The sequence below is a fragment of the Neodiprion lecontei genome, chromosome 6, assembly GCF_021901455.1.
Source record: "Neodiprion lecontei isolate iyNeoLeco1 chromosome 6, iyNeoLeco1.1, whole genome shotgun sequence".
Classification (NCBI taxonomy): Eukaryota; Metazoa; Arthropoda; class Insecta; order Hymenoptera; family Diprionidae; genus Neodiprion; species Neodiprion lecontei.
In genome coordinates, this window is record NC_060265.1 from 24,666,820 (window position 1) to 24,681,445 (window position 14,626).

General features: G+C 37.4%; 2 protein-coding genes across 5 annotated transcripts; one reads left to right on the plus strand and one right to left on the minus strand.

Moving 5' to 3' along the window:
* Positions 1–22: 22 nt before the first annotated feature.
* LOC107223055 (regulator of nonsense transcripts 1 homolog) lies at positions 23–6,575 on the plus strand. The gene is made up of 6 exons (XM_015662627.2): positions 23–538; positions 1,396–1,679; positions 1,888–2,043; positions 2,177–2,495; positions 2,638–2,912; positions 2,998–6,575. Exons 1-6 carry the CDS (start codon positions 359–361, stop codon positions 5,138–5,140), a joined length of 3,357 nt encoding a protein of 1,118 aa, XP_015518113.1. The 5' UTR covers positions 23–358; the 3' UTR covers positions 5,141–6,575.
* A 1,399-nt stretch (positions 6,576–7,974) lies between these two features.
* Positions 7,975–14,389, minus strand: LOC107223059 (poly(A) RNA polymerase gld-2 homolog A). Of its 4 annotated transcripts, none has more exons than XM_046744441.1 (13): positions 14,220–14,384; positions 13,966–14,108; positions 13,061–13,482; positions 12,515–12,643; positions 11,776–12,164; positions 11,454–11,665; positions 11,027–11,310; positions 10,741–10,909; positions 10,469–10,612; positions 10,236–10,364; positions 9,841–10,030; positions 9,477–9,592; positions 7,975–9,156 (listed from the first exon to the last, which is right to left on the minus strand). In XM_046744441.1, exons 4-13 carry the CDS (start codon positions 12,614–12,616, stop codon positions 8,993–8,995), a joined length of 1,899 nt encoding a protein of 632 aa, XP_046600397.1. In that variant the 5' UTR covers positions 12,617–12,643; positions 13,061–13,482; positions 13,966–14,108; positions 14,220–14,384; the 3' UTR covers positions 7,975–8,992. The 4 variants fall into 4 exon arrangements, with proteins under 4 accessions (XP_046600397.1, XP_046600396.1, XP_015518117.2 ...); XM_046744440.1 differs by having other exon boundaries at positions 12,515–12,794; XM_015662631.2 differs by lacking the exon at positions 10,469–10,612 and having other exon boundaries at positions 12,515–13,482; positions 14,220–14,388.
* Between the last annotated feature and the right edge of the window lie 237 nt (positions 14,390–14,626).

Genomic DNA, 14,626 nt, shown 5'->3' on the forward strand with positions numbered 1-14,626 from the left:
CTAACGAGGTTAGGAACTCGAGAGTCGTGACATCGATAAGCGATATTCGATGTTCGAGGGTCGCGAGTCAAGAAATGAGACACCCTTCCGTCTCCAGGGCCTCCAGTAGCCTTGTGACAATCACAAATCAGCTGATGACGTAACAGGCGACGAGTGGCGGAGAGAAAAAGTAGTGTGCTCGGCTATTGGTGTTGGTGCGCTGGTGGGCACAAGCGAAATATGGCGTAGGATTTCGTGGCTAGTTACATCGGTTGCATTTTGTATTTTCCACAGACATCTCTGAACAGTTGCGAGCGTACATTACTAGTAATATTATTTACAATCGGGCGTGGCTGCGGTTATATTAGAAATTTTAGGCATGAGTGTCGACGCGTACGGGCCTAGCAGCCAAACCCTGACTTTCCTCGACACGGAGGAAGCAGATTTGATCGGGGCAGATACGCAGGGGAGCGAATTCGACTTCACTGACTTCACTTTACCCTCACCCAGTCAAACCCAGGCTTCCCAGCACGACGGAGGCCAGAGCCAACCCGTTCAGGTAAGCCAAAAGTATTTTTTAAACCGATTGACGGGACGCCCACGCGGCCCGTACCTACCTAACCTTACTTAGACTTCACTATCAAAATTCATCCCCATTCCCTTGATCAGCGATTGAATATTCTCACAGGCTGAAAGCTCATATTTATATGCTTCCATCTTCCTCCATGTGTTTCGCAAATTCTTCGAATTGAGAAATCATAACATAACCACTGCTCCGAACAATGCCGTACCTCATCTGGCAACTATTACAAACTCAACTTATTTCCCATGCATTTAAAACAAATCGAAAACAATCAATTAATTTAGGTCGCTCCTCTGTTCGCTGCTCATTGGCCCATCTTTGGTTGAACTTACTCTAAGATAGTAGCTCTTCAAATTGGTATTGGTATTGTTGACGATGGAATATAAAATAACACAATGTTAATTTGCTTCTGTACCATTCTCTATTTATGCCCTTTAATCTTTATTCAAGTTTATTGTCAATACAATATCTATCTTTTGGCTACATTCAATATAAGCATAATGTAGATTTTTCAATTCTTGTCCTTCCTTCTTTTACAAATAGTCATCAAACATTCTGGTAGATGTAACAGTACATCTATTTAATGCTTTTATAGGCATAACATTAACACATGTTTAAAACTGTACGATTATGTTGTATAATTGCCAAAAGTGGTGCTGACGATTGATAAGAAGCTTCCATAATGATATAACTGTGATATTTCGACACTTTTTACGACCCCTTTCGTTCCATCTGGATTACTGTGCTATTCATTAAAACATTTCAACTTCACAATGAAATTATTCAATTTTAACAATCACTAATTGATACGCATCTTTATTATTTACACGTAGGTTAATGGCACAACTGGTGGTGGTAGTTCTTCGCTCGACTTGAAAATTACCGGCGCTACTCAAAGTCTTGCCGAACTCCAATTTGAAGAGGAAGAAGAGGAAGCATACTACAATCGAGACTTGCCAGAACATGCTTGCAAATACTGCGGCATTCATGAAGCGTCATGTGTCGTTATGTGCAACGCATGTCGCAAATGGTTCTGCAATGGTCGTGGCAATACTTGTGGTTCGCATATCATCAATCACTTGGTCCGTGCCAAACATAAGGAGGTCACTTTGCACAGGTAAAAGATTTAACATTTTTAATATGCAAGATGACATTTTTCATACTGTTTCAAAATTTCTGCACTTATAACCTCCTGTTGACTTAACGAGGCCGAAAATTACATCCCGTCCAAAGGAACCGGCATTTTCATGACGAACAAGTTAAAATAATGTGAATAAAACTCATATCAAAAGTTGCTAATTCAACATTGATCACTAATTTCACAGAGATGGACCATTAGGTGAAACGGTACTGGAATGCTACTCCTGTGGTGTAAGAAATGTTTTTGTGCTGGGTTTTATTCCCGCCAAAGCCGACTCTGTGGTGGTGTTGCTTTGTCGACAACCCTGTGCCGCCCAAAGCTCTTTGAAGGATATGAATTGGTAAGTATTGCCACTTTGACATTTGTCGACGATTGGGTTATGGATCGAGTGTTCATTCCTTTGGTCCAAAATGCTTTTATTTTATTTGGAGGAAATTAACTGAATTAATTATGAAAAAATACACCACCACTAGGGATCAGGAGCAATGGAAACCACTAATCGCGGATCGCAGTTTTCTGGCTTGGTTGGTTAAGATCCCATCTGATCAGGAGCAATTGAGAGCTAGGCAAATGTCTGCTCAACAAATGAACAAGTTGGAAGAGTTATGGAGAGACAATGTAGATGCAACGTTTCAAGACCTAGAAAAACCAGGGGTTGATGAAGAGCCGCAACAAGTTCTTCTGCGATACGAAGATGGATATCAATATCAAAATATATTTGGTCCACTTGTGAAGTTGGAAGCTGACTACGACAAGCGCCTTAAGGAGTCACAGACGCAAGAAAACATAGAGGTTTGTTGACCATCAACGATTTCATTTCGAAATATAACGGTTGTACACCAGAAATAATAAATTTCATAATATTCTTAATTGTGTAATAATGCGGTAGTCGTCTTTAATCTTTCATTTTATTCGATTGTTCTTTTTTCTTCAGGTACGCTGGGACGTAGGTTTGAACAAGAAGACCATTGCCTACTTCATGCTTGCGAAAACGGATGGTGATATGAAACTGATGCATGGTGATGAATTGAGATTGCGTTACTTAGGAGAGCTCCACAAGCCATGGTCAGGAATTGGCCATGTGATAAAGATACCTGATAATTACGGAGAGGAAGTTGGCATTGAATTAAAAAATAACTCAGGTGCACCAACAGAATGCATTAGCAACTTTGTTGTGGATTTCATTTGGAAAAGCACGAGTTTCGATCGGTACATTAGATACAATACTATGAACTCTGGCGCTAAATAAACCTTAAATTTACTGTGTTTGTAAAACGTGCTTAATGTATTTCAGAATGCAACTGGCTTTACGTAAATTCGCCGTTGATGACTCCTCTGTGTCTGGATATATTTATCACAGGCTTCTTGGTCACGAAGTTGAAGAAGTATTGTTTCGCTGCCATCTTCCAAAACACTTTAGCGCTCCAAATCTACCAGATCTGAATAGATCACAAGTTTATGCTGTCAAACATGCCGTACAAAGACCTTTGTCCCTTATCCAGGGGCCTCCAGGTACTGGTAAAACCGTAACTAGTGCAACCATAGTTTACCAGCTAGTAAAACAAAACGGAGGTCCCGTATTGGTTTGCGCACCCTCTAATACTGCCGTCGACCAATTGACTGACAAGATCCATAAGTCTAATTTAAAGGTTGTGCGTTTATGTGCCAAGTCGAGAGAAGCTATTGACTCGCCTGTCAGTTTCCTTGCTTTGCATAACCAAATAAAGAACATGGAAACAAATAACGAACTGCAAAAGTTGCAGCAATTGAAAGATGAAACTGGTGAATTATCGAGTGTTGATGAAAAACGTTATAGACTTTTAAAAAAGACGGCAGAGAAGGAGCTTTTGGAGGCTGCCGACGTCATTTGCTGCACCTGCGTTGGTGCAGGAGACCCAAGATTACACCGTTTGAAATTCCACTCGATTTTGATTGATGAAAGCATGCAAGCTACGGAACCTGAATGCATGGTGCCTGTAGTCTTGGGAGCCAAACAATTGATTCTAGTTGGTGATCACTGCCAACTAGGACCAGTTGTAATGTGCAAAAAAGCAGCTAGAGCTGGCCTATCTCAATCTCTATTTGAACGACTTGTCGTACTGGGTATTCGTCCGTTCCGTTTAGAAGTTCAATACCGTATGCACCCAGACCTATCTCGGTTCCCATCCAACTTTTTCTACGAAGGCTCTCTGCAAAACGGTGTCTGTGCAGACGAACGGAAGTTACTGAAAATTGATTTTCCGTGGCCTGCGCCTGACAAGCCAATGTTCTTTTACGTAACCCAAGGACAAGAAGAAATCGCCGGTAGCGGCACGTCGTATCTTAATCGAACCGAAGCTTCTAATGTTGAAAAAATTACCACCAGATTTTTACGTTGCGGTGTGAAACCTGAACAGATTGGAGTAATCACACCGTATGAAGGTCAGAGAGCTTATCTGGTTCAGTACATGCAATACCAAGGTTCTCTATACTCTAAACTCTACCAAGAAATAGAGGTTGCCAGTGTCGATGCCTTCCAAGGTCGAGAAAAAGACATAATTATCATGTCTTGTGTTCGGTCAAATGAACATCAAGGAATTGGATTCTTAAACGATCCTAGAAGATTGAACGTTGCACTTACTCGTGCTAAGTACGGTATAATCATTGTTGGAAATCCAAAAGTGTTGTCAAAGCAGCCTCTGTGGAATCACTTGCTTAGTTTCTATAAGGAACAGAAAGTTCTTGTCGAAGGACCCCTGAATAATTTGAAAGAATCCATGATTCAATTTGCCAAGCCTAAGAAACTGGTAAATGCTGCTAACCCAGGATCTCACTTTATGTCAACTTCTATGTACGACGCAAGAGAAGCTCTAATTCCTGGCTCTGTTTACGATCGTTCTGGTAATCAGGTGAACGGTACTCAAAATCATAATCCGTACTACCAGAGAAATGTTCCGCTAGATATTTTCAGCAGAACTCATGATACGATCAGCTACATTAGCCCAGAGAGAGCACAAGCTGCTATGAACAATGTTCCGGTTCCTGTTGGAATGTTCATGAACATGGCTCATGTTCCACCACGATTCTACAACCAACATCAGCAAGCCCTACAAGCAAGGCAGAATCTAAGAAATCGCAGAGGCGCAACTTCGGCTAAAAACAAAGCTGGCCTTCGGGGAAGTAAACTCAGTCAAACGGAACAAAATACGCAGCCCTATAGCCAACCAGGACTCCCGCTTACTCAAGGAACTACGCAAGGAATGTCACAGCCAGGTTTTAGCCTGTCCCAGCCGGGTCTTAGTCAGGCGGAGTTGTCACAAGACTCGTTTGCAGTTGGTGAGTTTCAGTCACAAATGGACGGTTTATTGTCTCAGGATTCTACTTATCAAGGAGATAGAAGCGGATTTTACCAGTCAGGCCAGTCGCAAGCAGGAGGCCAGTTCTCCCAACCGTACTGAGCCGAAAAGATACGGCTGAACAACGCATTCGCCATGCAGCGTCGCGGGAGCGACTGAAGGCTTATTAAACCAACTCTTCTTCGACAAAAAATACAAACCAACCAACTGCGTAAAACGGTAAAACGGCTCGACAAACGAGTACATATAGTACAAGTCGTCGGTATGATGAGAGGTGACCATGCCGAGGACAACTATAAAATGATGACAAACTGATATGAGTAACACCGCAACGCAAGTGAACGGACCGTTTTATCGCGGGGATCGAGTGACACTGGAAAATGGGACGTGTAATTCACTTCTAAATTGACAAGCGCCGACATAGCAGTAATGCGACCAGACACCCCATGGCAAGGCGACAAGTGCTGATCGGCACATTTATATCTTAAACAAAATGTGGAAGATCTGTAACGTTTTTTCTTCCTCTAATTTCTGGCAACCTTTCGTACCTTTAACTCCAACTGGCCAATCTGGCTAGATTGTTTGAATGCCAGCGACAGAGGTAGTTATGTAAGGTGCAGGGTTTGTTAAGCGTTTCAGTTCTTTTAAATTTTGTCTAAGTTTCCGATAGAAAAAACTTGGAAAACTAACTATCTTCTAGACATCAGAGAGGTATCATTGTTAACAAGTTACCTCTACTGTTCATCCTCTAGATGTCGAAACGCATAGAAACGATAAATTTTATGCCGAAAATTATAAGCGCATAAATTTCAAGTGAGCACAGGACGAAATCCTTGTGAAATTTATGAAGCCGCTAATCATCCATCGAGTAATGTAATCTATGCTTCAACATAGAGTTAGATTTCTTTTTCATTTTTCTTTCAATATTTTGGCATAAACTAAACATTCTATTAACGTCAAAGATCGATATTCTTATTATGTTTTGGTTTGTTGGTTCAATGTTTATTTATTGCTAAAGCCAAACCAAACTGCAACTAGATTATTTTACTTTCTTTAGGTCATTTATTTACTGATGGATTAATACCACCAATTAATCGGACAGAAAGTATGCTACCTGCATCTTGAAACATTGTGGATAAGAGTGCTTATCGCTGATAACATTGTGCGACATGGTGGATGTCTGATGAAGAAATGCACCTATTCACAATATTTAAGATCGTTTAAAGTTTTAATATTATTTTTAATAAGGGATACACACACAAATGCATAGTCCGCTAGAGTGTTGGGGGGGATTTTAGTTACTAATCCAGCCGAAATATCAATGGTGTAGTACTGATTATTTCTTTTCGTTGTTACAAAATTATCTATATTCTAATTTGGCAGCAATAGCATTATTATTATGGAATAATAATCAGCGTAATACATCGCGAAATTAATATATTTCTTTTTTGGATCGAAAACGCACCACTAGCTATAAATTACAGTATGAAGATTCGTTGTAAAATCTTATGGTACCAATAAATTTGATTTAAAAATATCTGCATATCATTTTCTCTGATACTTCTGTATACTACACAAAATTTAAAAATCTTGGGCTTCAACAAACCAAAAAAATGGAATGTTTGGAGGTAGAGAGTTTTCACTAACCTTTACTTATTACGTTTATCCATATATTGGGATCAAGAATATTTCAAACCAGGTATAAACAATGTATTTATTTAACAACAAAATCAAGATTACAAAAAATAATTTAATAGTATCAACTTATCTAATAATTTAGGATTTTTTATTTCAATGGCATTTGCAAAATTCCAAAATATAACACGAAGTTATTACAAACTAAACATTTCGCTTCTACATGAATTTAATTCGTATTTAATTTTTTACTACATAAATTTGCATACCTCGAGTATAATATTATTAACAGAGTTAAGTTCATTGAGCATCAAAATATTTATTACAAATTGAATTTTGGCACTTGGGATAGTATATAAATGTTTATGATATAACATATTACGTACAAGTCCATTGAGGCCTATAAAAATATCTTGAAAAAATTAGTTATTCCACGATTAAACATGAAAACAGTTACTTCCATGTACGAGACTTTTTGAATATTGGATATTTCCAAGAATTTGGCTATGTTCTACAAAACAATCACTGAAAAATAATGCTCGAGTGCATATTTCAAATTAATGAAGATAATTAGAAATGTAACCAAAATTTAGGCATATCAGATAAACAAAAAATATACATGTAAAATCAGCCAAGTATTGAAGTTTTCTGTTTTTCATACACCCATTCGGAGTGGACAATTTAATCAGATATTTTCACAAGTACCTCACATAGCACACTGGTACCACCAACACAGCCATATTTTCTCAAGTAAATTCGTGTTATCATTACATCAAAATTGAGATATCAGAAACAGGCTTCGCCGATTTCAGACTAGAAAAATTTGAGATTTCTCATTCACTAGTACTTAGTTCGACGGAACGGTATGGCAATTAATAAATATTTAAGTAAAATAAGAAGTTAATTCTGAGAGGCCATTGGTGAAGGATTTATGACTTTTCAAGTAGAGAAACTTTAAGCAATGCAATACTGGGAGATTTCTTAATTACGTAAATTTTCCAAACTTTATAATATTTATTATTTACGCGTGGAATCCGTGAAAATGGCCTCTGAAAACCTAGTTAGGTCCAAAAGTATTTTTCGTAAAGCTACGGGAATGTATAGATGAAAAATAGTTTGTCAAAACAAATTCAATCCTGAATAGCGGACCTAACTAAACGAAAAATCACCCGCCGTCTTTAAGAATCTTTTCTAAAAGTAGACACAACAGATTACTTGCTATAAAATTTGAAGTAAGAGATTTGGCAGTTGATAATTAAGTTTTTTTATTCAACTTTTTTTGATTTTTTGATTTTTTTTTCATGTTTTCGACTATTCGTTATTAACCAATGCTGATTATCGCGCATATTTTACGTATAGGCAAAGCATTACATGTCCGTCAAAGTTATTATGGGATACAATATTAATAGTAGAAACTTAAATAAAACAAATGTTTTTAAGATTTTTTTCTTACTTCCGATGAGTATTTTTTATAATTTTTTTGCAGTTGCCTTTATTTGCTCGCATTGCCACTTCTTCCCATAGAAAATTTCTCACTAATGCAACCAACAATTTTTTTTCATCTAAAATTATTATAACATCAGTAAATTATTTAGTGACCTTTAGCGATATGTGTTTAGCGACTAAATGTTTTTCAAGTACTTTTTGAATCACCTTACTCTTTGAGTGTTTGATTCTTATCAAGTATACATATAGGTAAAACTCTTGTCATCCATCTCACTATTCTTTTGTATAGTAACCTCGTGCCTTTGGAAATAATTTTTGGTTGTTGTTTCCAATAACAGCTACCATCAAGGCACCATAGTTTATATTGAATACATATTTCGTGAATTGGCACCATTTTTGATAAGAATAAATGTCTACCAGGTATTGAATATAGTGCACCATCAAATTCACTTTCGCGCAATTAAGAAGACGTTTTGTAATCACATTTATTCACGAAAACGTTGATATACCAAAAATTATATTGCACGTTTAATTATTGTCCACTAGAAGGACCTCCTTACTCGTAATAAATCGCGTCAAGGTCCACTTGCAATAGCTATACAACAATAATTTAACACCTCTTATCGAAAACTCAACGATTATGCAGTCGCAAGTTTGAAAAGTCTACCGTTCGAGTAAAAATTTATTACAAAATAAAGCTGCCAGGTGGAAAATGGATCGCAATGTAATCTTCGATCCCAGGCTTATTTTTTACACCACCGGGGTATACAGGCTAAAGAGCCAATAGAACTTGAACCACCAAAAAAGTTGGTAGCCGAATAAATAAATATCCTAACTACTGACTACAAAAATCTTTTCTAGCAAGGTTTCAAACTACGTGGTGTTATTCAACGACCCTGTGTCCAACTTATTGAAAATGCTGCTAAGGTCGTAGTTCTTCTTCAGCATTTGATACGACTTTTTAAATACCCGTTTTATTCGTTCAAACACATCTGGATCATAAACTGAGCGCGCTGTATTGGTCAGGTCAAAGGGCTCTGGAACAATTGCCATAATATTGTATATATCTGTACTGGTCAAATATGAGAGAAGCTCGTCGGAGCCACATTCGAAAAGGAGTATAGGATTGAACAAGTTTAGCACGTTTCATCTGTCTCAATAAACAACTGGTCACAGATATTTATGAGACTTGTACATAGATGGGACAATAACAAGTATTTCTAAAAATTTTAGGAAAACATTAAAAGATTTCAAATGATCTTATGAGCTGCCGATCAAAGTGAGACATCAGAGTCCCTAACCCATTTTGAATATCTTGGTTTATATGCTTATGTCGAATGTTTATGGTGAAACCCACCTTCTATGCAAAGATATTTCCACTGATGTGGATCATTCTTGTATGATCGGGCCCGTCTACATTCTTCAATTGGCACCTTGTTAGCCGTTCGCACAGAAATTGCGTATTGGCTGAAGCTGTTTAACAGTACGTTGCGAAATAGTTATCAAAGTTTTCAGTTTTTAGTTCCCAAACTTGATCTAATTCGCTTGAAAAATGCAGAATAACAATACTAATATCACATGACTTTGGACTTGAAGTATTTCAGTAATTATACATAAAATAATTTATCATATAATCATATAATTAGCTGCAGTGCGACAGCACGGTTCAAGGTGGCTCAGGAATCATGAAAGACTAACACTGTGTGCAGATAATGACTTACTCAAATGTAACGTAGTATTTGAAAAAGTCAACTAGAAGTTCACCAAGTGACATCGAATTAGCAGAGAGAGCGCCAGAACCTGACATGCCCAGATCCTCGTGTATATCAATTGTATGGATGTCCGTATGAGGACCGAACTTGCCCTCGTAGAGCGAATGTAGACATGGCAGAATGGGAGGATTCACCCCATCTACAATTAAATTTTGTTGTCTATTGAAGCAGTGACTAAGAAGTTAGTACGTGATTAACGTTATAGTTAGTATGCATGGCACATAAGTATTGTGGAATGATAGGTGCATCTTCGTAGTTTAACATAACCAGTTTTAACCCTCTTCAAGTGAAAATTGAACTATTAAATACTGTGTCAGCAAAAAAGAAAAATTAATAAGACTCACACTGCAAGAAGTGTATAACCATCAACACCAAAGAATAACTAGAAATGGTCATATTTTTAGCATCGTTGATTTCTTGGCTTTGCGCCCAGAGCTTGACGACCAAAACTAAAGGTCTCACACGCCAATCCACTGAAGAATACAAAGTGTGATTAATAATATGACTCACGTGTTTCTTTTCGTTATTTAATTTATCAACTGACTTCAAACGTAGTAAGCAGTCATTTGGTACTAACGTTGTGAATAACAATACAGCAAGTGTGTATTTCTGATTCCAACGGCATTATTACAATTTAAATCAACGTCCAAACTTTGCATTGAATCGCGGAATTTTAGAATTGGTACCTTAGCTTGTATCAGTTCAAGTTTTTCAATGAAATCTGTAATGTAATAAGGCGACTAGAATTTTACATGTAAATAATAACCATCAAAGTAACTACAATTATCATAGAATTTGCGCGTATCTAAATTTTCTGTTACTTCAAATTATAATCTGCCAATAGCTTACCACATCGTTTAAGACACTTCAATATTTGTTCCAGATGTCCAATAGCCTCGTTTCTTTGGTCCATTTCTGTATGTCTTACCAGGAGGCACATATCAACATCGCTGTTGTCTGAACCAAAGCCACTCATGGTTGAACCAACTAGAAATAACCCATACCTTGGATATACTGTCTGCAACAAAAATTGTACATACAAGGCGGTGCTCAATTAATATATAACAGAAAGCAATCAACATGGACAAAACTTACTAGATGTTGTCCATATTTACAAAAGTAACTGAACACTTACTTTAATGTAAATATATAGGTACTTCCATAGCATCATCTTATTTCGATATGTGGCTTCCGTCTGTTGATGCGTCATAAACTTCTCCCAAATATCTTGCGATAGTACATCCCAATGTGATCCTGTCAGTAGTTTTGCTGGCATTTTTGTCACCTCAATGAGATGCGATCGTGCTAGAAATCTATCTGGTGCAATATACCATCTGGGATACATGTTGCAGGTTGGCAATACTACTCCTGCAAATTTTCTTCCCCTTTGCACCCTTTGTGCAGGTGGACTGTTTCTTCCTAAACATAATTTCACGATGTTGGCTACCAGTTTACTTAATTATACTGTTTTTTGTGTTTTGTTTCTCAACCTTCAAGTGACCCTGCTTCACGTATGCGATCAAATAATTTGTATTCACGAAGTATAGAAATAATGGATTTACCTGAATGGTATCTTCTTTTACCCTGGTGGTTTTGTGGTTGCGATCGGGAAGGCGGAACAGTATTATGGTAATAATTGACGGGTCTTTGGTTCTGGTAAAATTGATGTGCTGAGGCACTCGAAATAAGTCCACCATGAGCATTACTTTTGCTATTGGTATCACAGTTATTATTATTGATGCCATTTGCTATCGGATGGACTTCGTGCAGCCTCCTGAAATCGACAAGAAATCATATTGTTTCTTTAAGGTTTGGTAGAATTTTATCATTCCCATCTAATGAACGTATTTGATTAAAATTAAAAATATCTTGAACATAACATACTTGATGCCTTGGTCAGCAGAAGATGCTATGGAATCACGTTCGTCTGAGCTTTCAGTCTGACTGCTGTCCGTCTGGTGTTTGTTAGGTGTAGGTGAGCGCGAGCTGAAGCCACTATCGCTGTTATAAACTTCATTTTGAGACTGGGTGTCCCGATAACTACTTCGTTTCCCACATTTATTATTCCAGTTTGGTTTTTTTATAGAACCTGTGCTGACTGGTCTAAAGTTCAAGTGCGGAGGTGGCATAGTCGGCGCATTGCTACAGGGGTTACCTCGTCTCTGCCATCCACTGTTGGAATTCCCTCCGCCCTGCATGATGTACCCAGCCCGACGCAGCGGTGGAATTTCAACGCCCATTAGCTGCAATAGCTCCAGCGGATAAGATCCTGTCTGTAAGTTAATAACACATCTCAGTATTTGTGTTGGTAACATATTTACAAAATATTATGGAAGTTTACCGCTATCTCTATCTCTTAAATATTTATCACAGATCTTCAAAGGTATGGATGATGTTGAATAAGGCAACTGATACTTATACAAGATATTCTAGATATTCTAAGCAGTAATTTATAGTCAGCAAATGCTTGCACATAAACACAAGTAAAATAGGCATTGAATTGAGAAGTGAACAAAATTAAAATAATACAGCAAACCAGATGCAATATATTAGTATACAAACGAAAAAAGTATAATTCACAAACAATAAACGACTTGAAAGCAGAGCATTGGGAAAAACATACCTGTATCATACGATGTCTGTTTTCTCCGATGCCATTGTGGACGTATTGATTGTGTTCTATTTGATGCAAAGAATTTGTGCCATTTGTGCGAGCAGCATGCATTTGTGCTGGTGGATATTGACCGTTTCCCTGTTGTCCACCCATTGTTTGCACCAACACGTGCGGGGGATACGAAGTGTGATACATAGTCAAAATAAGGATGTAATTGTTTTAAGGCTCACAATTTCCTTCCTGCTTAGCCAATTTCTACTCGCTTATTGACTTGTATCGGATTTTTACTCTCAAGCAAAAAAAAGTTAGGATATCATTTACAGTACTTGAAATTCAATATTGGAATTACAAGTATGTAAAGCTTATCAGGGCTGCTAGCAACCATATAACTATTTTGCTTATGCAACGGCAGTAATAAAAACGGAAAGTGAAAAAGAACCATAAAAATACAGTCCCAAATGATATGTACGATATATATATATATAGATTGTATGTGCCTATATTTTGCTACTCTTTTCTCATTACTCTGCGTATACTTTTACGCCAGTAATATACCTTATCGTATATAGTTTAATTTTCGCATTCATAGGCCCTCTATGACAAAAACTGCATGTTGGTTCGGGTAGTCATGATAATTTTATTCCGACAATGGTTAACTCATTGTCAAAACTTTTCTTTCCTCTTTTCTTCAAACATTTTTTCTTGCCTTTCTTCAGTTCATATTTGGTCCTCAAGTATGTATATGCCCAGAATTAAACGTGTGCCTTTGTTTTGGTTTATTGTTATTGTTTTCCCTTGTATTTTCTGAGACACAAGTACGCACACTATTTTTTTATTGACTTGAAACTCTGACCAAGGAGCTCGCAATGGTAATTTTCATTTATGGAAGCTAGAATTGACTATAATTAAAAGATCCACCGTTTCAAAGAATCCTGACAAATGGCATGGATTATAATTTACAGAATTCCACACATTCCCTGCAAAAGAGAAAATTCATTCTAGTCAAATACCGTATATATTACCTAGGCACAAAGTTACCAATTAGGTACGTTTGTAATTGCGGTTAAACTCAGGGACAGGAGATGAGAGAAACAGCGCGCGAGCAACCGGCCCAATGTACGGATTTTCCACATATAGGTTACGCATACAGTGTGCCTTAAATTGAATATCTATGAACGAAATCTAAATGACAAATGTCCATTTAACTATAAAAAATAGCGAAGTATTAGGTACGACGTTAAATCGATAGAAAACTGAACACATTTCATGCACGGAGCTGAATTCACTGAAAAAAAAAGTTAAGACACATTCTAGCTGAAAAATTGACATGCGATGCAACCATATGAATAGAGATATTTTCAAGCTTAATAAATATAACCATTATGTTGAGTTTGATGTGAGCAATGGCTAGAAAATAGTAAAAACACAGTTACAGCTTTTATAAGTGACAAATGTAATACCTGTTTTCAACAGCACAAACCGTCGGTCGCCATGTTGCGGGCCTTTGGGCGCGGGTGGCAGTGACAGGGGGGCTGTACAGGTTCAAGTTCGAATTTCTTATCAGCAGCGTTTCAGCAGTTTGTTCGTTTGACCATTGGTTCGACTATGCAGACAGATATTTAGGCTCAATTTTGAATGTGATCATGCATGTGATGATCTATATTGTACTTGGTGTAAAGGTCCCACTTTACAGTAATCGTATACCAAATCTTACCGAATCCGTCGCCGAATATTCGGTAGTTATGTTACATGGCACATCGCTAAATAGATAAAAATAGAATTCGAAATGGACCTTAGCCAGAGACGAGATAAATCTTCTCTAACGTCGAAAAGTTACCACTAATCGTTCGCGAGTTAATTCGGCGCTACTATCGCGAAATACGATTCGTTGGAAGTAGTATAATATATTCAGATATTCGAAAAACAGTACACACGAAATTAATAATTTTGTCATATAACTTATTAACTGTGATTGAATTGAGATTTTCGACGAAATCCAGACAAACGATTCAACGCTCGAAAATCCAAACTAATTTCAATCCGAAAAATTCGCTCTCTATCATTTTGAAATTTGCAACTTTTTTGCGAATTAACACTTGCTTGATTGTCCCTCCTGATAGA

Excerpts from the sequence above, each read along its gene's own strand:
- LOC107223055 (XM_015662627.2), top strand. The coding sequence starts at position 359 with ATGAGTGTCGACGCGTACGGGCCTAGCAGCCAAACCCTGACTTTCCTC. Across the intron at positions 2,496-2,637 it reads AGACGCAAGAAAACATAGAG|GTACGCTGGGACGTAGGTTT; the intron begins GTTTGTTGACCA and ends TTTTTTCTTCAG. Across the intron at positions 2,913-2,997 it reads AAAAGCACGAGTTTCGATCG|AATGCAACTGGCTTTACGTA; the intron begins GTACATTAGATA and ends AATGTATTTCAG.
- LOC107223059 (XM_046744440.1), bottom strand. The coding sequence starts at position 12,700 with ATGTATCACACTTCGTATCCCCCGCACGTGTTGGTGCAAACAATGGGT. Across the intron at positions 10,613-10,740 it reads GAAGTGTCTTAAACGATGTG|ATTTCATTGAAAAACTTGAA; the intron begins GTAAGCTATTGG and ends ATTACATTACAG. Across the intron at positions 9,157-9,476 it reads GAAATATCTTTGCATAGAAG|AGCCCTTTGACCTGACCAAT; the intron begins GTGGGTTTCACC and ends CAATTGTTCCAG.